Source organism: Moesziomyces antarcticus (assembly GCF_000747765.1).
Source record: "Moesziomyces antarcticus DNA, scaffold: scaffold_v10001, strain JCM 10317, whole genome shotgun sequence".
In the NCBI taxonomy this organism is placed as follows: domain Eukaryota; kingdom Fungi; phylum Basidiomycota; class Ustilaginomycetes; order Ustilaginales; family Ustilaginaceae; genus Moesziomyces; species Moesziomyces antarcticus.
In genome coordinates, this window is record NW_014639009.1 from 2111773 (window position 1) to 2139369 (window position 27597).

General features: G+C 59.9%; 10 protein-coding genes across 10 annotated transcripts; 4 read left to right on the forward strand and 6 right to left on the reverse strand.

Annotated features, from left to right (window-relative positions):
* Window positions 1-522: 522 nt before the first annotated feature.
* PAN0_001c0769 (d-arabinitol 2-dehydrogenase) lies at window positions 523-1638 on the forward strand (the record flags this gene model as incomplete). Its single annotated transcript, XM_014804384.1, has 1 exon — window positions 523-1638. The coding sequence occupies one exon, from the start codon at window positions 523-525 to the stop codon at window positions 1636-1638; it is 1116 nt and encodes a 371-aa protein (XP_014659870.1).
* Window positions 1639-2158: 520 nt separating this feature from the next.
* PAN0_001c0770 (uncharacterized protein) lies at window positions 2159-3327 on the forward strand (the record flags this gene model as incomplete). The annotated part of the gene is made up of 4 exons (XM_014804385.1): window positions 2159-2723; window positions 2801-2910; window positions 3012-3083; window positions 3172-3327. The coding sequence occupies 4 exons, from the start codon at window positions 2159-2161 to the stop codon at window positions 3325-3327; spliced, it is 903 nt and encodes a 300-aa protein (XP_014659871.1).
* A 206-nt stretch (window positions 3328-3533) lies between these two features.
* PAN0_001d0771 (high-affinity iron permease CaFTR1) lies at window positions 3534-5076 on the reverse strand (the record flags this gene model as incomplete). The annotated part of the gene is made up of 2 exons (XM_014804386.1): window positions 3534-4757; window positions 4852-5076. The coding sequence occupies 2 exons, from the start codon at window positions 5074-5076 to the stop codon at window positions 3534-3536; spliced, it is 1449 nt and encodes a 482-aa protein (XP_014659872.1).
* Window positions 5077-7616: 2540 nt separating this feature from the next.
* Window positions 7617-9509, forward strand: PAN0_001c0772 (Fet3 ferroxidase protein; the record flags this gene model as incomplete). Its single annotated transcript, XM_014804387.1, has 1 exon — window positions 7617-9509. One exon carries the CDS (start codon window positions 7617-7619, stop codon window positions 9507-9509), a length of 1893 nt encoding a protein of 630 aa, XP_014659873.1.
* A 606-nt stretch (window positions 9510-10115) lies between these two features.
* On the forward strand, window positions 10116-12506 carry PAN0_001c0773 (uncharacterized protein; the record flags this gene model as incomplete). The annotated part of the gene is made up of 1 exon (XM_014804388.1): window positions 10116-12506. One exon carries the CDS (start codon window positions 10116-10118, stop codon window positions 12504-12506), a length of 2391 nt encoding a protein of 796 aa, XP_014659874.1.
* An 89-nt stretch (window positions 12507-12595) lies between these two features.
* On the reverse strand, window positions 12596-14083 carry PAN0_001d0774 (alpha-amylase; the record flags this gene model as incomplete). Its single annotated transcript, XM_014804389.1, has 1 exon — window positions 12596-14083. One exon carries the CDS (start codon window positions 14081-14083, stop codon window positions 12596-12598), a length of 1488 nt encoding a protein of 495 aa, XP_014659875.1.
* Window positions 14084-15293: 1210 nt separating this feature from the next.
* On the reverse strand, window positions 15294-16796 carry PAN0_001d0775 (MFS general substrate transporter; the record flags this gene model as incomplete). Its single annotated transcript, XM_014804390.1, has 1 exon — window positions 15294-16796. The coding sequence occupies one exon, from the start codon at window positions 16794-16796 to the stop codon at window positions 15294-15296; it is 1503 nt and encodes a 500-aa protein (XP_014659876.1).
* A 752-nt stretch (window positions 16797-17548) lies between these two features.
* Window positions 17549-18650, reverse strand: PAN0_001d0776 (glycoside hydrolase; the record flags this gene model as incomplete). The annotated part of the gene is made up of 2 exons (XM_014804391.1): window positions 17549-18123; window positions 18179-18650. The coding sequence occupies 2 exons, from the start codon at window positions 18648-18650 to the stop codon at window positions 17549-17551; spliced, it is 1047 nt and encodes a 348-aa protein (XP_014659877.1).
* A 2151-nt stretch (window positions 18651-20801) lies between these two features.
* On the reverse strand, window positions 20802-23345 carry PAN0_001d0777 (DNA/RNA polymerase; the record flags this gene model as incomplete). The annotated part of the gene is made up of 1 exon (XM_014804392.1): window positions 20802-23345. The coding sequence occupies one exon, from the start codon at window positions 23343-23345 to the stop codon at window positions 20802-20804; it is 2544 nt and encodes an 847-aa protein (XP_014659878.1).
* Window positions 23346-23725: 380 nt separating this feature from the next.
* On the reverse strand, window positions 23726-26996 carry PAN0_001d0778 (uncharacterized protein; the record flags this gene model as incomplete). The annotated part of the gene is made up of 2 exons (XM_014804393.1): window positions 23726-24632; window positions 24919-26996. The coding sequence occupies 2 exons, from the start codon at window positions 26994-26996 to the stop codon at window positions 23726-23728; spliced, it is 2985 nt and encodes a 994-aa protein (XP_014659879.1).
* Between the last annotated feature and the right edge of the window lie 601 nt (window positions 26997-27597).

The window sequence follows — 27597 nt, forward strand, 5'->3', positions numbered from 1 at the left end:
ACACATCCTCGCTGGCCTTCGACTCTTCGCCACCCATGCGAGGCAGCGACTTGCTCGCGGCTCCCCCACCATTTTCCGGACATGCATGCCGCAACGGGTCGATCGGCCTCTCGTGCCGATGATCCCCCCAAGTCGGATGAGCCCCACGGAGAGCCGATCGCCTGCCATCGTCGCATCTGTCTGCATTGCAAGAGGGGCCGCAACTCCTGCGAGAGCAGTCAGTGCACGACGTGGGGATGACGAGGAGCGACGTTCTTGACAGGTCGCTTGGCCTGTGCATTGACCGAAAAATTTCCTGCTTTACGAAGAACATCTCGGCTGCCGGCCCTGGCCCGCAGGACCTTCGCGTCGCTGCCGTGACAGAGTTCCAACGGAGACTGTACACCGATGAATGCCAATGCACTGTGAGCGACCGCCTCCTCCCCCTCCTCCAAAGGTAGGCCTGACGAAACCAGTTTTGTTCGACCCGCCAACTTCCTTTACGTCCATCACAAGCACCTACTTACTCCACCAATAGCACAAATGTGGACGAACCCAGCAACAGCTGCGCGCGCAGCGCGCGTTCTCCCCATGCTGGCACCCAGCGCCCGTCTGGCCGCGCGAACCTCGGCGCGTCCGTCCGCGGTCGCGCGCGCGTTTGCCAGCTCGTCTCGCAGCATGGCCCAGGACAAGAAGGGCAAGGCCAAACCGCTCGACACTGCGCCCTTCGCCTCGACCAAAGACGACGTTGTGGTGCCGTACCCAGAGGACAGCTCGCGTCATCCGGCTGATGACGTCGGCCACAACACTACTGGCGGTCGTGTCGGTCGGCACACGCAACGAACGCTCGCCAGCTTCTCCATGGAGGGCAAGGTGTGCGTCGTCACGGGCGCGGCGCGTGGCATCGGCAACTTGATCGCACGCACCTTTGTCGAGTCGGGCGCCAACCATGTGGCCATCGTTGACCTGAACGAGGACGAGTGCCAGCACGCCGCGCGCGAGGTCGAGGAGTGGTTCACTCAGCACGGCGGCGTCAAGCCAGGCGAGCTCGACATCCAAGGCTACGGCTGCGACATCTCGGACGAGGCGCAGGTGCAGGACGTCATCGGCCGCATCCACAAGCGTTTCGGCAAGATCCACGTCGCCGTCAACTCGGCCGGCATCGTGGAGAACTATCCGGCCACGGAATACCCCACGCCCAAGCTCAAGAAGCTCTTCGACATCAACATCAACGGCTCCTACTTTGTGGCGCGCGAGGTGGCCAAGTGCATGATGCAGGACCAGACCAAGGGCTCCATCGTCATGATCGCGTCCATGTCCGGATCGGTCGTCAACGTCCCGCAGGCCCAGGCGCCGTACAACGCGTCCAAGGCAGCCGTCAAGCACCTCGCCAGCTCCATGGCCGTCGAGTGGGCCAAGGCTGGCATCCGCGTCAACTCGCTCTCGCCTGGCTACATGCTCACCTCGCTCAGCCGCGCCGTGCTTGAGAACAGCCCCAACGGTAAGGAGCTGCGCACTACCTGGGAGAACCTCACGCCCATGGGCCGTCTCGGCGATCCCGAGGACCTCAAGGGCGCCGTCGTCTACCTTGCAAGCGACGCCTCTGCTTTCACCACCGGAAGCGACCTCATCGTTGATGGAGGCTACACCTCGGTGTAATGCATTACTTGCGCTACCGCCGTAGCCCCAATACAAGACGTTACGAACTTTGATCATGCTATTAATAATATGCCGAACAGTATCCGGCTCAGACAGAGACTTGATGAATAGATCTCCCGACAGCCGCTGGAGGCGCGCACAGCTTGTGCGATCGCGACGGTCATTGTACCGCAGCATGCTGGCAGGGTGTGAGGAGCTTTGATCAGGCTCCGTCGTGCCTGAAGGGCGTGGGTTGGCGCCTGTCGCTGTGTCACGCGCCACCAGCCCTACAGGGTGACGATCGGATCGGGAGATGGGGTTAAAAATGGCGATGAGATCCATAAGGCTCGAAAATGAGCGGAGCCGGATCGGAGAGCGCGTTCTAGGTGGATGTGTAAATTAAGTAGTCGGCCCCTGTGTACAGAATGGCAGCACACCGCACACACTGAGCACGAACCACCTTGGCCTTGCGTCGCCTCGTCCATCATCGCGCCTTTTCGATCCGTCGTTGCCATCCCACACCGATACCCCTACCGACACGATGCGCACGACGTTCGCGCTTGCATCGCTGCTGAGCGTTGCTGCCTGCGCCTCGGCCAGCCGCACTGCATCGCCCGTGCTGGCCTTCACCTCGCAGCAGAGCCCTGCACTCCAATTCGAGGCACCTGCCGACGCCAGCTTCTCTACCTTTGTCAGCTCGCTTTTCGCGGTCGAGCCGTCTTCGGACGCAAAATCGGGTGGCTTTTTGAACTCGCTCTTTGGCGCTCGCCAGAAGCCAGCTGCGTGCGACCTTGGAGCCATCGCGATCGTGCGCCCCGAGAAGCTCGACGGCAACACGTTTGCCAGCCTCCGACACTCGTCGACCAACTCGCTGCGTGCCAGGTCGCTCGAAGCTCCCGAGCAAATCACGTTCAACGCGCAGCCGGAAGTCGACCCTTTCCAGAAGATCAACAGCGCCTTCGCCAAGACATGCAGGCCTTCCCGAATGATTCTGACTAACACCAGTGTGGCACACGACTTTGACTTCTTCAGGTCGCACGACTTGCCGGGCCACAAGCATGCACCGAACTTGCTCGAGCTGCCCGTAGACGACTTGCGAACCCAAGGTATGTTTCCGTAAAATAACACAGAGTGCTGAACGTCGATCACAGCTGACGTTGACGAGCTCCATCCTGCAACATAGAGTCGCAGCTGCTGCAGTTTATCGAGGGACTGGACAACGCTTACCCCAGGAACCTGGTAATCATCCTGTCGCGCGACAACACCAGGACGCACCAGCACTCCAAGCGCCAGGTGAGTGACTCTCATTCACATTCGTCTACGCTCCCAGACTGAGACCTGACCTCTATCGCCATTTCCTCTGTTCCCATACACCTGAATTCATTGTCGTACAGGTCGCGGCATCGCCTTCGAGCTCGGACGACAAGTGGGTCGAGCCGACAGGCGGCGTCTTTGCCAAGTACCAGGTATGTTGCCACACGCAGACTACTTTCGACGAGTGCCGTCTCCTGACCATACAACTTTGAATGAACGACACTGCTTTTGTTGGTCTAGCTCTTCTCGACACCCCTGCTTCTCGTGCTGCTGCTCGTTGGCGGCGTGCTGGTGCCGATCGTGTACTTTGCCGTCGCCCAGCTCGCGCAGGTGCAGACACCCGACCAGATGGGCGTGCGGAAGGACCCCATCTCGGGCGACAAGAAGACGCAGTAAATCCACATCCACTGTCACCATCCACGTCGGAGTCCATTATTCTTCCCTTCTCGCTCGCATAGTTACAAGCAAACACCAGAATCCTAAGCACGGTACAACGACCTTTGCATGACGAGAGCTGGTTCTAGTGCGTCTTGTGTTCGGTTGCAATGGATACAAAGTAGGAAATTTTACAGGGACGCATCCGTTTGAATGGGTCCTGGGGATCAGTGGGGGAGGGAGGAGGGGCCTGGTTGAGCGACTTTTTCATCGGTGACGACCTGCGAGGCCTGGAGACGGTTCTGGAGCTTGAGCTGCTTTGCCTCGCGCATGCGGATGGCACGCTGCGACTCCCAGACGGTGTTGCCGTTCCATCGAAGCGCCAGACGACCCTCCCTCCAGATCTGGTACCACAGATAGCCAGCCACGGCGAACCAGTATCCAATGTACATGAACACCGAGCCGTAGGTGGCGGTGTTGTTCCAGCCGACGAGCGAGTTGAGGATACCCCAACCACTACCGCCCTTGTTGGCCTCGGGGTTGCAGCAGTTGAGGTGCCAGATGTAACCCTGCGAGTTGTACGAGCCGGGACCATCGCCCGACTCGGCGGCCGAGTCTCCGACCAGACGCACATAGGCATAAAACTGAAGATAGTATACTGCGCGACTGGCCATGCCCGAGGCGATGAGCAGGAGGAAGCAAGTGGAACCGACGAGGAAGATGCGAACGGACAGCACGTTGCCCGAGCGGAAGATGAGGTAGCCGATCAGAAGACCCACGCCGAGTCCGACGATGGCCGGGAGAGGGATCGAGGTAGCGGGAAGACCGAGCGAGACACCGCCGATGAACACGACACCCTCCAGACCCTCACGAAGCGTGGTGATGAGCGGGATGGTGAAGAGCGCCAGCGTACCGCGGTTCATCCTGAGCTTGAGATCGCTGACCGCACCGGAAGGCTTGGAGAAGAGACCACGCAGACCTCGACGCGGACGCGATGCCTGGGCGCTCTGAGACATGGTGGGCACGACATCGACCGCCTCGAGCGGGTTGAGCTTCTCGGTGGCGGTGGTCTTGGGGTGCGCCTCGTCGTCGCCGCTAGCGTTGGCAGCACGACGCGCCGATGATGAGGAAGAGGAAGCGGTGTCGTTCGAGGAGATGCCGCGGTTGACGGCGGTGGACTCGCCCTCCTCGTCGCGCAGACGGGCGGGCTGGATGTGGCGGTCGTTGAAGGCACTCTCGAGCTTGCGCTTCCACTTGCGCTTGCTGTTACCGGCGCGGAGGATGGCGAGCGACATGGGCGTGATGAGGAGCACGGCGACGAGGTTAAAGATACCCTCCCAAAGCTCCTCTGCCTTGCCGTACAGATCGTTGACCTGCGTGTAGAAGACAGCCAGGAAGGCGGCACCGATAGCAAAGGCAATGAGCAGACCTGTCAAAGCACCGAGCAGAACCTGCGTGTCGTCACATTGGTAGCGTAAGAAGAGAGCATGGGTGTTAGCATCGAGTCGAAGCAAGCAACCGAGCGGGACGAGGCAGGCTACTTACGACTTTGCGAAGCTTTCGAACGATGGTACGGCGCTTCAGATCGGCCTGTTCGCGCTCGTGGTCGGTGAGCGAGGCCTCGTCGCGCAGATCTTCGGCGGACTTTGTGTGCATGACGAGGTTCTCGAGCATACCCGAGAGGATGCCGATGACGAGAGAGGCCTCGAGAGCCTCCCTGGCGGCGATGAAGAAGATCGCCGGAGCGAAGACCTTGTTTCCGACGGCCATGTCTGATGACTAGTGGCTGGGAAGTTATGAAGACTGGAGGTGTGACGATGGAGGTCGAAAGCCTAGATGGGTTTGCGAGCGGACGACTACGTGTTGCACAAGGGGAGGCTATGTGGTGCTGCCTCGGGGTAGAGGTACGTGCTTAAAGGCAGGGCCGACAGCAGTCCCAAAGGCAGAAGAAAAAGAATTGAGGCCTTGTGTAGGGCGGAGCGCCTTGTCTGATCTGATAAGCGACGAGTCGGGAAGATGGAGCCGGGCGGGAAGCGACAAGATTAAGCGCGGCAGAGAAGCGTCTGAGAGCAGGACCAGCGAGGCGTCAGTGCGAGGTGAGGGCGAATAAGACGAGGACGTGAAGAGCAGCACGGGTGACTTCGGAATGAAGAGGACGAATGAGGCTTTGAGACGGCGAAGGCGCTGTCACAAGACGTCGGGATGCGATGGCTATTGTGAGTAGCGGTGAAAGAAGAGGTCGGGAGAATGCGAGGTTCGGGAGTTAGCCAGAAGGGGAGGCGCAAAGAAGGTTGGGTGTGGGAGCGACGAGGGAGGGAAGAGGAAAAAAATGTGCAGGATGCAGTCGAGGTTGGGGGAGCGGAGGGGCGATGCGGGTTATCAGATGAGAGAATCTCGAGGGCGATACTCAGGCTCGGTCCGGCCGAAGTTACGATCGTAGCCTACACCGCACAGACATCGGACCATCCATTCCGCCAAGCATTCGGCACGGTCCCGCCTTGCCTCATTGTTCTGTTGCCGACGAGCATCGCAATGGGGGAGCAAGTCGAGGGAGTACGGCAGTGACACACTGGAAAGCTGTAGCTGTGGTCTGAGGCTATTTCGCTTCCAGCACAAGCCACAAAAGGGGACGACGAATAAGACGAGTCGGAGCAGCGGCAGAAGCGATGTGACCGACCAAAGTTCGGGAGCAGCCGGCCGAACAGACTCTGTCTGCGCAGGGCAGAGGAGCGAGCAAGCTCAGGAAGCGGGCTGCTGGTTTATCAGATAGAAGGAAAAAAAAACGCGCTAGAGCAGGTACCACGAGCGGCCACAGGTCTGAACCGAGGCGGCGGCGACCCTTTGCTGCACCCTCTTGCCACACGAGGCACCGACCCACGGTCCAGCCAGGAGCCGCATAACAAAAGAGGAAAAGGCGGGCGGGCCTGGCTGGAAACACTTTCAAAAAAAAGTTCGATATGCAAAGCGTGCATGCCTTTTCACCAGCCGCAGGACGGACGCTGTGACTCCGACGGCTGCAAACGCTCGCTCGGTGCGTGCGCTGGAGCCGTGGGTTTGGCGGGCATGGCGCTGTCCATTGTTGTAGCCTGAGCCGCCTCTTCCGCCCCTTCTTGTCTGTCCTCGGGAGCGGCGTGCCTGCCTCACCAACATTCCCATCCGCTTGGCAAGACATCACGCTCGCCGGTAGGATTCCGATGCATCGTTCGCACGCTCGCAGAGAGGGAGGCAGAGGGGAGAGTGAGTTGCGTGACTCGCCTGGATCGAGGCGGCGGAGTGGGGATGGCTGCGACGGATGGGCCGACTCGCCAAACAAGCTCAGATGTGATTGGCCAGGGCGCCACCTTTTTTTTTTTTTTTTTTCTTGTTTGTGTTCTTCTTCTTGTAGGCGAGCTGTCGGGCTGCCATGCATTAATTGCTCGCCTCGTGAGGAGCCGCCGCTTTTTGGCCGTCCAGACCGCCTTTCGCGCTCGGTCCACGCCAGGAGGAGAGAGAAAGCAGCGCAGAGGCACTGGAGCGCTGTAGAGCCCCCTCTTATCTGATCCGATCTGATACACTGCTACCACTCTATTTTTTCATCGTCTTCTTTCTCTGCTCTGTCTGCCTTCGACTCCTTCCCCCACCCAAGACAACGGTGCACTGCTCCGGCTTGAGCTGGCCCGCATTGTCTTCGGCCCTCTTCACCACGTCCGCTGCCGAGCTTCTTCAATCGAGTTTGAGCTCAACCTTGTTCGGCTCTGGCTCGCCGCGACCCCCACTTCCTGTCCCTCGCTGCTCCGCCCCATTCATTCCCTCTTTTCATCCACTCCTGGCCAAAGCCGACATCCTCCCATTGGATGCCTATGTCTCGGCTCATTCACGGTCTCACTCGCTATACTCACCAGCTTCACCGTCCAATCGTCTTCCTCGACCCTTCTCCCGCTCCTTCCCGAACCGCACCTCTCTAGACCGTCTACGACAACCACCTGCGCCAACCTCGCCCTGCACCTTCTGCGCCACGCCGACCTCGCTTCCGCTTATCAGATCACCTGCTCTCTTCGCGCTCGATCAGCTGCACTTCCTTCTCCGACACGGCGCTCCACCGGCAGGTCTCTCTCACCGGACGCTTCAGACATCTCCCTCGCCTCGAGCCTTCCGCACGCCGGAAGCACACCTCTGAGGATCTTGCCGAGTCTCTGATAAACCGACAGTCAGTCCATCCAAGGAGCCATATTTCCCTTCAAGGAACTCGCTCTTCGCTCGTCGTTATCCTCATCTCTCCTTCCGTCCCTCCAAGTCACGCTCCTCCATCGTCGCGACGATATTCATACACGATGGTGCGAGCAACAACTAGCGCAGCTCTGCCAGCTGTGGCCCTGCTCGCCTCCTCGCTAGCATCGCTTATCCCTGCAGCGAGTGCCGCCACCGTCGAGCACCACTGGAACATCAACTGGATTCCCGACGTCAACCCAGACGGTCTCTTGCCCAGGCACGTCATCGGCGTCAACGGCACATGGCCACCCCCCATCATCAACGTCAACGCCTCCGACACCCTCCGCGTCACGGCCACCAACAACCTCAACACCGGCGTCGGCACCTCCCTTCACTCCCATGGCATGTTCTTCAACCGCACAGGCTACTTTGATGGCGCCGTCGCCATCACCCAGTGCCCCATCCCTCCCGGCGAGAGCTTCACCTACGAGACGCTCAACTCGCCTGCCTCCCCCGCCGACCGTCGCAAGCAGATGGGCACCTTCTGGATCCACGCCCACAACAACGATCAGTACACCGACGGTCTGCGCTCGCCCGTCATCATCCACCCGGACGACCCGGCGGACATGCACTTCAGCTACGACGACGACTACACCGTCATCCTCGGCGACTGGTACCACTCCAACTACACCGACCTCGTCAAGAACGAATTCATGAACCGCAAGAACCCGACAGGTGCCGAGCCCGTGCCCAAGTCCGGCCTCATCTACTTTGCCCACACGCCCAACACCACCACCGCTGCCACCTACCTCCCCGGCTTTAGCGAGAACGCCACCCTCCCCTTCGAGGCCGGCAAGACTTACCGTCTGCGTGTCATCAACATGTCCGCACTCGCCGCCTTCTACTTCTACCTCTCCGGTCACGACATGCAGGTCATCGAGATTGAGGGTGTCGACGTCGAGCCCCGCCCCGTCGACTTCCTCTCCCTCGCCGTCGCCCAGCGCTTCAGCGTGCTCGTCAAGGCGCGCAACGACACCTCGCCTCAGAACTGGAAGCTCCATGCCAACATGGACGAGGACATGTTCGACGTCGTCCCTGAAGACCTTCAGCTCAACGTCACCGCCACCATCTCGTACCCGAACGCTCCCAAGGGCGAGTTTGGCCCCGAGAAGATCATCGAGGAGTACACTTACTTTGACGACCTCCAGTTCACACCCGTCAACGCCGAGCCCATGGTCCAGCCCGACGCTACTCACCGCCTCGACGTCTCGTTCGACACCATGTCCGACGGTGAAAACTACGCCGCCTTCAACAACATCTCGTACGTGGCGCCCAAGGTGCCTGCGCTGTTCACGTCCGAGTCAATGGGTGCTCTGGCCTCCAATCCCGCCATCTACGGCCCCAACGCCAACGCCTTTGTCTTCCAGCACAATGACATGATCGAGGTGCAGCTCTTCAACTGGGACGCAGGCAAGCATCCCTTCCACCTGCACGGCCACCATTTCCAGGTGGTTCACAAGTCGCAGGACGTTACGTCGGACGACCCGACCATCAACCCACCCTTCAACGCCTCGCAGGTCAACCCCATGCGTCGCGACACGGTCGTAGTGCCTCCTGGTGGCTCGGCGTACCTCCGATTCCGCGCTGACAACCCGGGTGCCTGGTTCTTCCACTGCCACATCGACCCTCATCTCGTGTCGGGCCTCGCCTCCATCTTTATCGAGGCGCCCGACGTGCTCTCCAACGACTACCTCAATGTGCCCAGCTACATCAAAAACCAGTGCCAGGCCCAGGGCATCGCCACCACCGGCAACGCCGTCGGCCTCAACTCCACCACCGACTTCCAGGGTCTCAAGAAGGGCCCTACCTATCTCGAGTCGGGCTGGACAGGGCGCGCGATCGCTGCCTTTACCGGCTGCATCGTCACTGGCCTGCTCGGTCTCGCCACCGTCGTCGTGTATGGCTGGCACTCGGGCGAGGACGAGGACGTCGACGACGATGAGGACGACAAGTGAATCTCCCGTCACCGAGGGGTCTGAGACCTCCAAATCTAGAGGCGCACAGAAGGCGCGTGCGACACACTCAAAATGTAATAGCATTGTATACAGATATGGCAAATGCAACCGTTCGTATGCTCTTTCTTGCGCATGTGTTCGCGAGGTTCAATCGCGGAAGCTTGCGTGTCTGGAGCAGTACATAGAGGGGCTCGATCGCGCGTGTTGTTGAGCTTATCCATGGCGTGGGGGCGAGCTTGGACTGAATGAGTATCCGCGCGATGGAATGCATCCGTGCACGTATGAGGCACGACGCACGCTCCCCTTGCTCTCAAGAGTGTCATTACGCGTCGGCATAGAGATCATCAGTCGCGCGATCCGTGTTGCGCTCGCACGCACCTTGAGCTTTGTTTGGCTCGACCTCAAGCTCGTCTTTGCAGTTGTACATGATCTTGTCTTTCCCACGGCTCAATTCCCTTGCAACGAATGAGACAGCGGCACTAGCGGTGCAAATGTACTACTCAGCTCCTCCTTTGGACTGGTTCGAATGTATAAGAAGACCAGCGCAGCGGCTATCTCCCCCTTGTCGTCTGTTCCTCCCAACTCAAACTATTTTCCTACTCCAACATGACCAGATTCTTTATTGTGCTGTGGGTCTTCGTGGCCTGTCTCGGTCTAGTCTCGTGCCACGGAGACAACTCCACTGCCAAAAGACACAGTGGCGTACGAGCGAGGCTCTGGGGTCGAGCCATGCGTGTATGGACGCCTCGGCAGGGTCCTGCTCGACGCTCTGTCTCGGAGCACGGCTCCATGCCCGAGCCCTTCCTCGAGACCAGCTTCCCTGGTTGGACCTTTGACAACATCTACAACGTTCCCCACTGGGATGGCGGTGACAAGGCCACCTGTCCCGCCCCCGCCAAGTCTCTCCCTGCAACCAGGTCCAAGACCATCCAAAAAGGTTCCAAGCAAGAATTCGTCCAATTCTGTCAACATGGCAACACTCCCGCTCGTATTCCCGATCAGAGCGTCTGCATCACCAAGCCTCCCAAACTCGCTCCAGGCGGCAGGCATGTCAAGCGTCAGGAAGATGATTCCGACTACGAGGCTCGCATTATCGCTGCTAGTCTCGCCACTGCCGCCGAGGATGATGCGGCAAATGATGATGCGGCGCTGTCGAAGCGCACACCGCTCGCAGCTGCGCCTATGATGGGCATGATGGGTGGCGGCGGCGGCGGAGGAATGTCAACCTTTATGCCGCTCATCAACACCGGCATTGACGCTGGAAGCAAGCTCGGCGTCGCCTTTCTTCAGTATCTCACGCAGAGAGAGAAAGATCAAGCCGAGGCAAAGAAAGCGGATCCACTCGCCGGGGCTAACAATTCCACAGCCAGTGCGACAGAAGCTGATCCATTGGCCGCTAGCGCAGATTCGTCCGGTGGAAGCGCATCTCTTTTGAGTCCTGCCACGAGCAGTGCTGGTGGAGCATCTGGCTCGAGCCCTGGTGCTAGCGGCTCTGACACCGGTGCATCGGGCGGTGCTGTTTCGTCGGATATCACAGGCACGGCTGCATCCGACACGACGTCTCCTCAGCCAGATGCAGACTTGCCGAGCAAGGTCGGAGGTACGGCATCAGCAAAAGGTAACAGCGGTGACACTGGATCCGAAGACACCGGACCAAGCGAGGCCGGCGACTCCGGGAACCCCCTGGCAAAATCTTCCTCGGCTGGCGATGTCGTCGGCTCGTCAGCTGCTAAATCAACGCCTGGCGGTCTGAAGTCCGTCGGCTCAGCAATTGGCAGTTCGACGTCGGACGATGCAGACGACCTTTCTGGCACGTCGATCAAAGCGAGTCTTCCACAAGCTGGATCGTCAGCCGGTAGCTCGAAAGTTGGCGGCTCGACACTTGGCAGCTCCGCAATTGACGGCTCGGCTGATGTCGGCTCAGCACTGGGCGGCTCAGCCGTTGGTAGCTCGAAGGCCGGAACTACCGGTCACGCAGCATCCGACTCCCTGACGATCAAGAGCAAGCGCGACGCTACCCCGCACCCGGTCACGCATTCCGACTCTGCCGCGCCTGGATCGTCCTCAAAGTGCGGCGGCTCTGCGGTGCAGTGTAAGAAGCTCATCGAGCGCTCCATTCCCTACTGTGTCCCGCACAAGCCCGCTCCGGATGCACCGCCGCACACTCACGATGACGACGATCCGGACGCGGTCCTGTCGTCGCAGATGGTGGGTACCATGATCCGCGTCATGGCACGCCACTGCCTGCGCAAGTGCCCCGGCTTTGCCGGCCTCGCCAATTCCGACCACGACTTCAAGAGCAAGACTGAGAAATGTGCGCACGACACCAAGCTCTTCAACAAGTCAACGGCGCACTCGTCCAAGCCTGCGCGCAAGCATGCTGCCACGCCCGAACATGCTCCCATATCCAAGCCTTCCAAGCTCGAGCATGCTTCGGAGCCCAAACAAGCCTCCACGCAGACTCCTGCGTCAGACACAGCCAAAGACGAGGCAAGCCCCATGTTCAAGCGAGCTGTGACACCTTCTCGTCAGCCAGAGCAGTGTCGTGGTGGCTACGAGGCTGTGTTCCGCAACGCGCTGCAGCCCGTCTCTGCCTATAACGGCCAGCTCTTCGGCTCGGTCGTTTCGGATCCAGGCTCGTTCCTGCACTGGGGTCTTGTTCGCAGTGTCGCGCAGTGCCAGCGTGCATGCGACGAGACCCAAAGCTGCGTGTTTATCAACGTGTACCAGCAGACGTTCAGCCTCGACCATCCCAACATTCGGCTCGTCAATCGCGATGTCGACGACGAGGTCCAGCTACGCAAGCAGTTCGCTGGCCAAGCCGAAGCCAAGAAGAACTCTTTCGTAGAAGGACATTTGACATGTGCGCTGTACTCGCGCTGCTTCCGCGCTTGTCAGGCAACCCACCGCAGCGGAGAGAATCCGGTCTTCTTTGAAAAGTCGATGGGATTCTGCAAGTCAGACAAGTGCAGTTCCGCCACTCAGTTCTCGCACTAGATCGATGCAATCCAGGACTCCGATTTGGAATTGCAAGTTGTTTTTGAGCAGCGGTGTGTGACGAAAGACGAAGGATGAGATGAGGAGGTTTAGCGACCGCAGATGCCGGAGCCGCCAAGCGAGCTCGATGGGTAGTAGACAGCAGGCTGGCCGCCGGTAAGCTGAATGGTGACGGTGCCGCTCGTTCCGACGGTGATGGTCTTGCACGAAATGACATCCTGCAGCTGACCCGAGGGCAGCGAGCTAGCCTGCACGTAGAGGTTCTGGGTAGCGCCCGAGCTTCCCGCCGACGAAAGCGCCACGACCATGCCGGCCTTGCGGAAGACCCAGGCTTGGCTGTCATCGTACACGCTCGTCAGCGGCGTCGTGATCGGGTTGTTGGTCGTCAGACCCTTGACGGCCTTCCTGAGCTTGTTGACCTTGGCGATGTGCTGGTACATCTCGGACTGGGTGTTGTAGTTGCTCGTCCACAGCGCCTCGCGGTTGTACGGGTCGTTGCCGCCGTTGAAGCTCTGCTCCTGTCCGTAGTAGATGATCGGAATACCGTCGCCGGTGAGGAGGTAGGTGATGGCGTTCTTGGCAAGCGCCCGGTCGCTTGTGAGCGAGGGGAAACGAGGCTGGTCCTGGTTCTCGAGGAAGTTGGTCAGCAGCATCGGGTCCTTGAACTGCGAGCGGATGGTGTTGATCATGTTCTTCATCTCGGTGAAGCCCTGTGCAGGCTTCTGGAATGCACGAGTGAGCGGGTAGAAGATCGGGTAGTTGAGAATGCCATCCATGACGCCCTGGTATGGCGAGACGTACGCCGGGTCGCCCGAGAGCACCTCACCCGTGCAGTAGACACCGGCATTCGAGTTGAAGCCCGGCCAGAAGTCCTTGCGGACGTGCTTGACGGTGTCGACACGCAGGCCGTCAATCGAGTAGTTGCCAACAAGACTCTTGACCCACGAGTAGAGGCCGTTGTACACGGTGGGGTTCTCGGTGTTGAGGTCCGGAAGACCGTCCGACTGCGACGAGCCGAGCCAGCACTGCTCGACGTTGGTCTGGTTGTTGTAGTTGCTGATGGTGCAGAAGGGGTGGTAGTGGGACGGCTGGTTGAACGGCTTGTAGGCGCTTGGGTTGTTGCTCGCATAGTTGCCGTTGACCTGTTGACCCATGTGGTTGGCAACGACGTCGACCATGAGGTACATGCCGCGGGAGTGCAATGCCGACGAGAGCGCCTGCAGGTCCGAAGTCGATCCAAAGTGCGAGTTGATCGAGTAGAGGTCCTGCGACCAATAGCCGTGGTAGGCGTTCTGCGAGTCGACGTTGGTGACGACGGGCGAAATCCAGATGGCATCAAAACCCATGTTGGCGATGTAGTCGAGCTTCGAGATGATGCCCTGGAAGGTGCCTCCGCAGTAGACGTTGGTGCCTGCGCCGCACGAAGAGGGCGTGACGCCGTTGGCGACACCAAAGCGATCGGTGACAATCTGATAGATGGTACGTGTCTTCCATGCAGCAGGTGTAGCAGCATCCACACTGCTGCCCATGAGGGCGACCGAGGCCGCCAGCAGCGAGCCGATCTGCGCGAAGTGCATCGGGTTCAAAGAGATGAAGGAGGATTGAAGAGAGCCTTGAGGTGTGGGAGTAGAAGGAATGAGACCGCTCGAAGCTTAGTACACTTCACGAGTGGGTTGAAGAAGGGTTGGAGCCGTATCGAGCTTGTAAGGCGGCCGCTTATATGCCCTGGAGCTGCTGCTTGCGAGCGGAGCTTGCGGCGACGCCGAGGGTACACGGAGGATCCTCTAGTAAGTATGTTGCGCCTCTCTGTCCGCTAGCGCAAGAAGAAGCAGAGTCACGGCATAATGCAGGAAGCAGAAGAACTTCATGCTGGTCCTTCCTTATCGGGATAGATCTCAGCAGCGCATGAAGCGACCCCCCACAGTTGCTCCGAAGCTCTTTGCCGCAACGATGTTGATCGCCGAGGCATCAGTGGGCCTCATGCTCGTCCTCGTAGAGATCTGCGGTTCACGCGGAGGATGATGGTCCTCGACATGCAACCATGCTGCAGCTTTCCAAGCTAGTGGGCAGCATCTCGCGTCGGCGTGCGGGGCTCCGTAAGCTCGGTTAGGGCAATTGCGCCGAATTTTTCCTTCCGACCCTCGAGTCGGACGCGTCGCTCGAAAAAAAGGGACGTCGGTGCGGCAACTCTGGCCATCGCTTGGGCGAGATCGTTGGACGGAACGAAGGTGGGGATTCCACATCATTCCGGTGCTACGCTGTTGCGGGGATGCGGGGATGCAGGTATGGATAGCCGTCGGATCGGAGCGCAACGCAGCATTGCATCGCCGAGCGGACGAATGGGCGGAGCCTCTCGGCAGGAAGATCCTCGGTAGGTTAAAGGCCTCACTTTTTTGACAATTCCGGGTGACAGCCGACTTTTTTTCTCCCCTCGAGCCACTTTGTTCATCAAATTCCGCCGCTCATCAACACCCACGCACCAGCGATGCCGTAGATCGTGAAGCTGCACCATTCATGCACAACACAAAACCTCGTCTTCACATCTGCGGCCATAGAACCTTGAAAGCACCGCATCCCGTCCGATCTGCGAAGTTAAGCAAGGTATCGCCTAGTCAGTACTGCGGTGGGGGACCACGCGGGAATCCTAGGTGCTGCAGTTCCTTTTTTTTTCTTTTTCTTTTTCCTCATCTGCTTGGAGGGGCGCAGAATCGATCATGATCAAGCGAGTAAAGCCAGACGGAGTAGCGGTCGTGACAAAGCATGCATTCATTGCAGGTATCATCGGCTTCATACCTTTTCGGTGGCCTGCGAGGGTGCAGTGGAATCGACCGTGTCCTGCTGAGACTCTGGCGTCGGGCTCTGAAGCTGCTCTTTTTGGTTTCTGGCGCGTACGTAGCGCCAGCTCAGGCAGAGCATGAGCCCGCTCGCGATAAACATCGCGCCGCAGAAGCCGATGGAGATGAGATATGCGTCGGCGCCTGTGCGGCCGAGGCTGTTTTGCGAGTGGTTGATGAATGCCACGGCGATCGGCTGGCCGAATTGAGCCGGCAGCACCGTCGCGAACCAGAACACAGCCAGTGCCGAGGGCAAGTCGCGGATGCCGACGACTTCGGCCGAGATGGGCGCAACGCTGCTCCATACCGTTCCGCCGAGCAGACCCTGGGTGACGGCGAAGACGACGAGCAGAGCGAACCCGCGCGCGGGGAGCCAGAACGCGAGGCAGGTCACGCCTGCCAAGATCTGGATCAGGATCGTGCACGGATGACGCCCGATCAGATCCAGCAGGAATCCACATAACGGTCGGCCCACCATCTGTCCTGCCGCGAGGATCGACTGAAGCGTCGATGCCTGTTTCTGCGTCAGGCCCAGTCCGGACGATGCGAAAGCCGCCAGCGAGTACAGCGCGACAAAGTAGCCGATCATCGAAAAGACGCCAAAGAGGAGCACAAAAGAGTAGCCCGGGTGGAAGAACCACTTGAGCTCGAGCGGGTTTTTCTTGATACGGACTGTCGGCGCGTCCGCCGCCTTCTGCTTGCGGAGCTTGGAAGGAATGAAGTGCATCGGTTGGGATTCGGTCGACTTCATCAGCGTGATACACGGCAGCAGCACGACAAACGACACGATGCCGTTGCAGATGAGCGCGTACTTGAGCGACTTTTCCTGGATCAGGTAGCGCGTCGTGTTTGCCAGCACCAGACCTCCCATACCGCTTCCTGCAGCTGCTACACCCTGTGCATAGCTGAGCTTGCGTCTGAACCACTGACTGAGCAGCGGCTGCGTTGGGATCATGGTGAGCCCGAGCCCGATGCCGAACACCAAGCCCTGGGTGAAGAGCAGCTGGATGTACGTCGTGCAGAAACCGGCACCCACCTGGCCGAGCGAGATGAAGATCATGCCCAAATACAGTGGCGTCTTGAACCAGCCGGACGAACGCCAGAGCAGATTGACGAACGGAGCAACCAGCATGCAGCTGGCTACCGAGAGGCCGCCAACGTATGCGTATCGCATCGGCGTGGCGCCTTCGAAATAGTCGTTCCTAAGGTAGAAGGAAAAGTAGATTCCGAACGTCGTGTTGACACCCCAAGTTGCGGCATTGAGCAGGAAACCGCATACCACGTTCACCCATCCATATCCGCCCTCTCGGATGGTGAACTGCGAGTCGGACAGCACCACATTTGTCGTGGTGGACAGATCCACATTCTCTTGGTGGCCATCTGCGGCCTCTTTGCGTTCGGATGTCGTTGTCGTTGGCAAGGGCGGCACTGGCACGCCATTTGTAGAGAGCGACATTGTATGAATCGGCGTACTTGTTGTGTCTCCACGCCGCCCAAGCGCAAGGCTGAATTGCTGCGATTTGGTTGTTTAACCGTTTTGCCAGGGTTTGCTCCGCGCTTCTTTTTCGTTAGCCTTTGGGATGTCTCGTTGCGATCATCTATCGGACAGAGTTGGTGACAACAGGTCGTGAGGGAGGTGGTGGACAAGTGGCAGGGTGTAGTGGTGTGCGGGGATAGTCAACCCCGCACCGCTTGCTAGTCAATTTGGTGCCGTCGTTGCCGAGCGATCCGGTGACCGTGGCGTTTTCAAGCCGAACCTGCGGTGTCAAGGCGCCGGCCAAGACCCCGAGCAAGGAATTTAGCCGAAAAGTCCACAGGCACGCGAACGATGTAACACCATCACGGTCGCCCTCCGCGGTGTTTGGCCATTTTCGCGCTGACAGCTGTCATGGTCCTGATCGGTCCACAGCTTTGTCTCACGGTCGACTCAAAGTCAGAGAGGCGCACACTAGAAGAGGGCGTCAATGACGACAAGAAAGCAAACGTGCGAGCTGAATTTCAAAAGCGCTGCGAAAGACAGAGCAAGAAAGCAACAATGCAAAGCCCATGACAATGATGACCGAAACGAAAATGCGAAGCAAGACCCAACTATCAATACAGCGACCAGTCTTGGAGGTGAGGGACCGACGCCTCTGTGTCTGCCCATGTGTGCAGAAGCAGACGATTGAGGGGTCCCTGGAGCTCTAGTGGTACGATTTTGCAGCGTGCTTAGTGGTTGAAGCTAGCAGGCTTGTCCTGGATGGGGATCTCCTCCGAGGTGTGCTCAAAGTCGTCCTCCGCCGTCGAGGTTTCGGAGCGGAGGCTGCGGCGAGCCGAGTTTCCGGTCCAGATGTACCAGTAGGCGAGGTCGCGCAGGCTGCCGTCGCCGTTGAAGAGCGCGTTGAGGCGCGAGCCGTACGCGTCCGGAGGGCTCGAGTAGGGGAAGCTGCCGAAGTTGGAGGTGCGCTCCACGTACGACTGAGAGTTGAGCCAGTTGGTGGCGTCGATGTGGAACTGCTTGATCTGCTGCTGGCTTCCGCCGGACGCAGAGGTGACGCCGTACTCGGTGATCCAGATGGGAAGGCCGAAGCGGTTGCGCACCGACGTCACGTACCTCTGCAGACCAGCGAGGTCCGCCCACGAGCCGTACCAGTGGATGGCGATAAAGTCTGTTGTCAATAGACAAAAGCTCAAAGCGTCAGCATCTGATCCAAGTTCGATCAAAAAGAAGCATAACTCTTCGACAACCGTGTCTGGCTTGTTGAAGCTCAAGCTTGATTGCGCTGTTGATGCCGATCGACGGCCTGCGCACGCGCGTGTGCGCATGTTTAGAGTTTTGCTTTGCAACAAGGTACTTACCAACAGTGCAACCCTTGCTCTTGCAGGCGCTCATGAACGAGGCGAGCCAGTCCTGGTTCCACACGATCTGCGGGCTTCCGAGACGGACGCCGCGCTTCTTCCACGGCTGGATCTCCTGCATCCACAGGTTGGCAGCGGTCTGCGGGTCCAGGTTGGACTGGCCGCTGATGTCGGGCTCGTTGAAGCCAAGGAGCGCTTTGGGAGGGTTGGCGTTCATCTCGTTCTTGCGCTGGGCCCACTGCGAGTTGTACTTGGGACCCCAGTAGCAAGGCACGAACTCGAGGATGCCGTTGAAGCGCGAGTTTGGACCATCCTGCCAGTGCCAGTACCACTTGATGAGGCCCTTGGCCACGGCGGGACCCCAGTTGTCGTTAGTGCCCCATGCCAGGCCACGCTGAGCAGCGTGGGCGGAGAGTGGCAGCATCGCCACGAGGGCGAGCAGGGAAGAGAGGAGGAGTGCGAGGAACTTCATGCCGGAGTTAGGTATATGTTGGACCGAGGGGATGCTCTGTCCAGCAGAGGGGGCTCGGGTGGTATCTTGGTATAGAAGGAGGAAGGAGGAGGAGGATGTCTTTGGTGGGCGGAGATCCGTGGTCTGTCGAGCAGGGCGGGCGTACTTATACCATCTGCAAGAGGTGCGACAGGCACAGGCACAGGCACATCATAGCTCGCAATGGACGGCACAAAGCCATGGGGGACATGGCAACAGAGCTTGAGGGGACACCGAGCTTGTACGCCGGTGTATGGCTGTGGTTGCGCCATCGGAGCAGATCCGATTGGAGGCAATGAAGTCTGAGTTTCACAGCACCACAGCAACAAGCTAGCTTCTTCACATAGATTGCGCAGACAAAGAGTCGGGGAGCCAAGATCAGCCCAGGAATTGGGGACAGCGCACGGCATCTGCACTGTCACCATCGTCGCCTGCCACCGGGAAGGGTCCACCATGCGGTAAGGATAAAAGTCGAGGGGCCGGTTCGAAAACGAGGGTGCGAGCGAAGGCGCAGGCGGAGCGGGAAAATTAAGGACAGAACAGAGTCGTGTCGGGGGCATGCTGTTGTTTCACGAAGAAACGAGGACGGCGCAGCCCAGCAGTCGGCAAGTGGTGCATCGTGCGCAAGGGCGAACGGGAACGGAGAGAATACATCCGGACCCGCGCTGGGCAGAGGAGGTGTGGACGTCCAAGATCGCAGGCCAGCAGCGCAGTATCAACTTAGAGTAGCGGTGCAGGTCTGCCAGCGAGCGAGTCCGGATCGGAGAGCGGAAGGGAGGACGAAGGAGTTTGCATGAAGGTGGCCACCCCGAAAAAAAACAACGCGCAGATGGAAGGCACGAGATGCCGGCGACACGCAGCATGGCTGCATGGCTGCATGGCTGCATGGCGACCAGCTGCAAGAGCAGCGCAGATTAAGTGCCGAGCCTCGCGCAGGCACGGGAGGTCCACGCTCGGTGGCGAGGGTCGAACGTCGTGCGCTGGCTCCCATCGGGACCAGGCGCAAGCGAATTGTCGGCTGCGCGGCAACTGCGGCGCACGCAACGGCGGGCCACGCCTGTCACTCTGTCACATCCATCAGGCACGGGAAGGTGTGACTGAACTCTGAGCACGAAAAGGAAAAAAAGAAAAAGAAGGCTGAAAGATCAGTCTGCACAAAGGCGTTCCTGCGCCCTCGCTCCTGCATCCTGTCGATCTGACTTTCAAAATATAAAAATTGTCAAAAACAAAGCAGTGTCACGGCGAAAATACAGTACGATTTTTTCCTTTTTCCTTTTCTTCCCGCCTTTGCCCCGACGCAGCTGCGCGCATGGTTCGGTTCGTTCGCTGCTCACACGTGGAAGCGCAGACCCTCCAGGCAGGAAGTGAGGGAGAGAGAGGGCCGACCACGCTGTGACACGGATCGACTAATTGATCCGCCCAGCTGCAGCCCACGCAGAGCCCACGCAGTCGGCTGCCAAGGCCCTCGTTGTTCCCGGTGGCTTGCTGAGAACGCGGGCTGCCAGAGGATAAATGCATCCTGCCGCCAAGCATCTGTCCGCCACCGACTTGGTTCTGTTTTCCTCTCCGTGATCACATCTTCCCGATCGTGCAGAGCCTCCCGTGGCGCTGGCGCTTAGCTCGGGGACGACCGATCACCATCCGAGCCCATGGGTATCGCCGGAACAACTCTACACCCACGCTCAGGGGCGACTGCTGTGAACACGGCAATCGACCAACCGGGGCGAAATATCGCAAAGTGCTCTGGTGTACATTTCTGCCAAGAATTACGGACCCGCCTCTGTGGTATGGCGACGAGTCGAGGCGGGTCGAGTGGCGCCATCCCCGCGCTGACTTGTGACTTGGCTGAAAGGTGGCAAGGTGGGGATGGCGGCGTGTCGATCGATGATCTATCTCGGCTATGCTTCGCCTCCCAGCGCATGCGAGACACAACAAGGTATGGAGGATCGACGACGTGCACGCGTGAAAGAGCGAGGGTCGCTGATGGGACCCTATCGCAAGCGTTGAGGGTGGTGGTCACGAACCGAATGGATCGCGAGCCCAATCAAGCAGCTGAGTTGGAAATCAGGCGGCCACGCGAGGGTGCAAGTGGAAAAAAAGCAGGGTGCAGACCCCAAAACACGGCTCGCGGCTCTAACGACGCGTAAAGAACTTGTCCAGCGCCCGCTTTTTCTTTTGCGTGGCGGGTAAATTGGGAGCAGCTGCTGGCCGCGATGCTGTCGAGCCCGATGGCTGAGGAGGAGCCTGCGAGAGCGATACGGCAAAGTGCCAATCCAGATGCTCATCCTTGAGCTTCTCGACCAGATACGGCTTCTCAAACCAGGGCGATCCCGTCGGCGCTGTCACGACGTGCGCGCACTCGGGGCATGCCCAGCGCGGTTCCTCTTCGCGATCGGCATCGCCCGATCCAGCGCTTCCATCGTCGACCTCGGCCTTCGTTCCTGGATCTGCCGCGGGATCCCCGATTTGCGTGCTGTCGTTGTTGCCTTCGCTCTTGTCGTCAGACGTCGGTACCGGTGGCGGTGTTGATCGCTGCTGCTGCTGTCTGCTCTGTGTTTCAAACAGGTGATCAAGCCGATTGAGCTTCTTCTTCTTGCGTGGCGACGCCTGCTCGTCCGCAGCATCCGGGGCAACCGACTTGCTCGGCACTGATGCGCTCGCGTTCGCGCTGGAACTTGAGCTCGAGCTGGGATTGGCGGCGCCCAGGAAGCCAGTGATGCCACGCTGCCCGACCTCGCCCTCGGCGAGCGCTCCGAATCCTAATGCGATGGTAAGCACCTTGGCGTCGCCACCCGAGCTTGATCCACCGATTCCCAGTCCAAGCGCATCGCCTACGCTCTCCTCCCACAGCTTCTGTCCCTTCTTGAGGATGACCTTGGCAAGATCGTCTTGGTTGCGCGGATCTGTAAATGGGAACGCTGTCTGCCGGCTGCGCGGCACCGACCCGGCGCGAATATACCTGAGCACCAGCGTCTTGGGCCACAGATTCGTCCTCTCTTCCCTCGCCTCCCTCAGCCGAATGGCCAACTCGGTTGCCAGGATGCCGAGCCAATGCATCGCCTCTTCGGGCTTGGTGATGGCCGGGCGCACCGACTTGGAGGCGAGCATGGTCTGGTTATTGACGCGCTCGCGCACCTCGCTGTAGTCGATGCCGCGCAGCACGTTGTACACCCACCTCGCCTCCTCGCCAAACTTGGCCTGCATCTCGTCCAGCCCCACCTGCCACAGATCCGACACGGTCGCCGAGTTCCACTCAAGCCCCATGGCGTTGCCGAGCTTGCCGCCGAGGAAGCGGATCTTCTGGAAGGGCAGCGACGAGTAGAAGTTGGCCACCGAACACGGCCGCATGATCGTCTGCCCGTTCGGCTTGCGCCACGACGAGCATAGCTTGGCGAGCGTCTTGTTGCATGCGATGCCCGCGGACGTCGTATAGTTGAGTTCGTCCAACACATTCTGGCGTACGCGGTTCAAGAGCTCCGCGCCGAGTGCGAGTGCAACGTCGGTCCATGTCGTCTCGCCGTATTCGATGCGATCCCATAGCGCCGCCTCCTCATCGAGCTCCTCCTGTTGACTCGACGTCGGGTCCGTGAGCCGATCCTGCTCTGAGCCCCACGAGCATCCAGCCTGTCCTTCCTTGTCCTTTCCCTCCTCCTTCTCCGAAGACGCGGGGGGAAGAGGAGCCGATACGATTCCGGCACCGATGGGCGCATCGACGAGCAGAGCGCCCTTGGCGACCGCCTTCTCTGGCCTGCCAATGCCCGTTGCCTTTCCTACGTCGCCCGACTTGGGCACCACGTACCCGAGCTGCTTCCACTGCTTGAGTCCCAGCCGCGGCGGCGGCGGCAGTGGCTGATCCATTCCCTTGGCGCCGGTCACCGGGTCATCCGGTGGCGGATTGGCAAGGTACGGAAACCGCTCGACCATCAGCTTGCGCACCTCGACCGTCAGGTCAAAGTACGACTCGTCGATGCTCGCCTTCTCCACCGCTCCGCGCGGGCACGTCTTCTTGAAGATGGCTAGGATCTTGTTGCTCTCCCTGCGGTACGGGTCGAGGCTGACCTTGTGTGTCTCGGGTTTGGGATCCGGAAAGTAGTCGGCCTTGTTGCTCCCGTGCGCGTAGGTGGCGACGTGAACAAGGTGAAGATCGGGGCACTTTTTCAACGCTTCCGGAATGCTTTCGAAGCGCGACACGCCCGCATCACGAGCTGGGTAGTTGACGGCGATCAGGCCCTGCCATTGCTGCACGGCGATGGGGACAACGGTGGCGTCGAGACCTAAGCGCGACGCTTCGAACTGCGCGTACGCCGCGTCGACGTCGCAGTGCGCAATCACGCGTAAAGGGTTGGTCGGGTTGAGCGTGCCTGCCGAAAGCAGGTGCCGGTACGTGATTGTGGGCCAGGGCGGTGGACCTGACACATGCGCAGCCGTCTCGAGGTTGGTGTGTGTAGGGATTGGTGGGTCCTCTGGCTCTGGCGGGGCAAGCGAAGGCGGCTTGTCCATGAGGTTGCTGCGGCCACGTCCGAAAGAGTGCGAGGACGACGCCTGTTCGGACCCTTGCAATGTGGGCGCGGACTGTGCGTCTCGATATGGGCCTGCAGAAGAGTTCGAGGCTACAGCGGACGGCGACCCCGAGGCGATGGCGTCGTATCGCTGTGCAGCCTTCTTTGGCGATGTCATGGTGGGCCACTACCAGCGAACGAAGAGGCTGGCGGCGAGTCTACGAGAGTGAGTGTGACGCAACGTCGACATGATCCGAGGGCGGCCGTGTCGGTGACGGTGCTGATCTCGAATGTATTGGGAGAAGCTAATGACACGACATGACAGTGGTGGCGGCTGATGGTGTTGTCCGACCCAAGATTGTGTGGAGGCTGAGTTCTTCGTGCGGGAAAAAAAATCACGCGGCACAGCGCGTCTTTTTTGACGCGTTGGATCCCGCCGCCTCATTTACACGACGGCCGGGCGCTGCACCACAATCACCGCACTCAAGGTAATCGCGATGGAGAAAGCGGTCAAGTGGCCGCCACTGAATTGCATCGCTTTCGAGGTGGAGTCGATGTTCAATCTCTTCGACGATGCGAGCTATCATGCTCGCGACGTGACGATGGATGGTGCCGCGAGTCATCGTCTCGGTGCCGGCGGTGCTCGCGCTCAGCAGACGTGGAATCCCTCGCACGATGACTGCTTGCGTCGTGGTCTCGTTGATGGCGATGGTGACGGTGTCGTCGCGAAGATTCAGGCGATCTGGACCTGCTTCCCCTGCTCGGACTCGCGCTCCGACTGCGACTTCGTCCGCTTCGACGGTGGCTTCGTTTCGACTCGTCGCCATCGCGGCCGTGCTCGCGGTGTCGCTTCGAGTCTCGGTGCCGCTCATGGCGTCTGCGACGATCTTCATCGTCTTCACCATGTCGACTGCTGCTCTTGTGGTGGCTGTCGCGATCGCGCTTGCTCCTGCTTCCGTCCTCGCCCGCCTCTGCACGGCGTCTCCTCACCTCGTCTCTAGCGAACTTGCGAGCAAGCTTCTTGTCTGCCTCTGAAATCTCCTCCTCTCCTCCCCACTTGGATCTTGACGCATCGAGAGGTTCGCCGTTGGCACCCGTAGCACTCCTTCCTGACGTCGATGCCGACCCGACAGCCAGTCTGTCGCCAACTTTGGCGGAAGAGTCGGTGGTTGAGGGCGGAGGCGGCTTACCGAGTTTAGCGTAGAGCGCCGCCGTTTCGGCCTCTTTGATTCGGCGCAGCTCTTCACGCCTCTCTTCGGCAGCGGCGGATGCGGAGGACGAGCTGTCTTTGTTGTACCAGTTGATGTCGCGTCCGTCTTGCCATCGACCGGTGGGAGCAGCGACCGAGTTGCCAAGGTAGAACTCGCGGTCCTTGGACTCCTTGACCTTGTCCCAGCTGAACTCGGCCGCACCGCCGCGTGCACCGCCGCGAGTGGGAGCGTACATCTTATCGAGAAGATCGATGCTAGGATGTGAGGCTAGCGAAAGAAAGATTGCCGCGGCAGACGTGCAGAGATGGTGGATAGAGAAGAACCTCGAGAGGAAGGTCGGGTCGAGAAACCTCCACACCGCACATGGAATTTGGCGGAACTCGGGCATCTCACCCACCAAATCGCTCAGCTCTTCCGTCTACGGCACGATTTGGCGCCCCGTCGACTGTAATCACCGCAAGCACACAACATACAGGTGAAGAACACAGTGGAATGAATTGGTTTTGCAAGATGAGCACACATGATGTCCGCCTTGCCTACCTTGACTTGGGAATATGTGTGGAGGTGAGGTCCTCGAGCCCGATCTTGGTGAGCTTGCCATCGAGGCTGCCCTCCCTATAGACCTCGACGATACGACCGAGCAGTTCGGACGTCGACACACCGTCGGTCCTTCTGGTAGGCAGGAATCTGCCCTGCTTCTTGACAAATGCGTAGATGTCCTCCATGCCAATGCCCGAATACGGCAGGTCGTCGTGGGCGATGTAGTCGATCTCGAGAGTGTCGATGAGGTTCTGGTCGACCACCCAAGGAGCGTCTTCGAGAACCTCGTCGACCCAGCGGCAGTTGCGCACGCACTCGTAGCGCTCCTGGCTTGTGAGCACGGGCTTGTTCTTGTGCTTGCCGCACGAGAAGCTGCTCACCACGCCCACGATGAGGTGCACCGACGGGAAAGACAGCTTGGCCTGACGAAGCTGCAGCGCGTGGGCGTAGTGGAAGAGGTCGTAGACCCCGTCGGCATAGATGCGGATGGGGCGTTCGCGACCCTCGCTGTCGTAGCGCTTGGGCGGCGGGTTGATCGAGTAGTCGCGCTGAGCGTCAGGCTTGAAGATGGCTTGGTTGACCCAGGCCTGGATCTCTTCTGCCGATGGGATCGACGAGGGCTGGAAGCCGCCCTCCTCGAACTCGTCGCCTTCGGGTTGGCAGTCGGCGTGTTTGCTCTTCATGGTCTCGATATATGAGAGCGAACGGACAGGTCCCGGGGCGGTGCTCTTGGCGGGAGCGCGGCTCGCTGCGGAAGCAGACTTGCTGATGTCGCGCTGAATCGGAACATTGCCGCCAGACGAGCTGGTGCCGGCTGGAACAGACGAGGGGGTGCGGGCGGCATACTCGACATCGCCATCGTAGGGGGTGGCACCATCCGTGTTGTTGCCAGCCTCTTCGGCAGCGCCATCGTGGATCTCTGCGCGGCGTGCACTAGCGGTGGAAGCGTGATGCGAGGCGGAAGTCTTGCGCTTGGCAGCCGGTGAGATGCCGCCCGAGGTGGCGGCTTGACCAAGCATAGCACTGTCCGGAGCTGGCGCTGCGCTGGTCTCGCTTACCTGCTGCGCCTTGGGCGTAGCCGCAGCCGTGGCGCTCGAGATGGGGTCAATGGCTTGGCTCTGTGGCTTGACCGTGCTCAACGGCTGAGACGAGGAAGCGCCGCCTGCAAGATTGGGAGCTGGAAGCGAGCCGAGGTTGAGGTTGGCGCCCGAGTTCGCCTTTGCAGAGCGATCGGAGGCCGCTCCAGCTGGGTGAGTCGCCTGTCGCTGTGCGACGATCGCCTTGGGGAGGAGCTCGGTCGACGAGCTGCTGGAGAGGGCAGCGCTTGCGTTCGCCAGCGTCGCACCCACCGAGGGGCGGACGTATCGGTCGTCGTCATCGGACGAGGCCTCGCGTCTGCGATCTTGCGACGACTGGTTCTGCTGCTGTGTGGGAGAGACGAAGCCGTGCTGCACGTTTGGCTGAGCGGTCCTGGTGGGAGCGCCAGCAATTCCAGCCGCGGAAGCGACTGCTGGGGCGGCGGCGACGCGAGGCGGACTTGTGCTTGCGGGTGTCTTGTCATCGAGAGCAGTGGTGGGCTTGAGCTGGTGCTGCAGCTTGGACGGCTGATGCAATGCGGCCGAGTCGATCAGAGCTTGGTCGCGATCATTGGGCGGGATAGAGGAGAGCGATGAGGAGATGGGAACGTTGGTCAGGGAGCTGGTGCTTGCACCCTGCTGATGCTGGCGGAGAGATGCAATGGATGCATCGTCGTCAAAGGTCTCCTCTTGATCGTCATTGTCCTCTTCGGAAGCGTCGCGAGATGACGAGATGAAGTTGTTGGCATCCTCGTCCTCGTTCTCGAGCTGCAGCTGGGCGAGCTGGGCTGGGAGGTGCTTCTTCTTTCGGCGCGCAGGGTCGGTGATGTGATGAGCGTGGTGATGGTGATGATGATGATGGTGATGGTGATGGTGGTGCGGGTGGGTCTGGCCTGCTGGCGATGTGGGCGACAGAGACGATGCTGGTGCTTGCGCTGGTGCGGCGGCGCTTGCGACGCTGCTGCCGCTGCCGGTGTGTGGCGTTCTGGAGGGCGCTGCCATCGTGTATGTTGTGGTCGTCGTTGTCCTTGGGACGGTAGAATGGCCTTGAGTCTGGGCTGCGGATCTACTCTCTAGGTGGCTGCCGTTACTGATTGGATCTTGATGAGCCGCTGATGCCGTCGGAGTGATCGCGCGTTCGAGCCCGAGGATCTTACGCTCGTTCGTGTGCAATCTGAGTGACAGATGGCAAAAGAGCGACGGTGTTGAGGTTGAATGTGAACGACGAGTGCAGGTCAGACTTTCCGACGCAGCGTGAAATCGGCCTGGCGTGGGCGTGTGTGTGGGAGGAGGAGGCGTGTGCGAGCGCGGTCAGGCCGTGACAGCCCAGCGTGCGGGCGGGCGGGCGGGGGATGAGTGAGCGCGCTATCATTGGCTCGGCAGACGCCTCGAGTCGGCCAAAAGCCCAAAAATTGCGCTCGCCTTCCATCCGCTGCTTTTTCCACTTTTTGCAACCGCGGAAGGCGTCTTTTCAAAATCGGTTGGGACAGGGCCGCACCTGCCAACGCCCGGCAACCCTTCTGCTCGGCTCCTCCTTTCCCTCCATCCGTCCGTCCGTGCGAGACGGCCACGTTTGAAAGCCGACTCTCTAACACGCTCTACG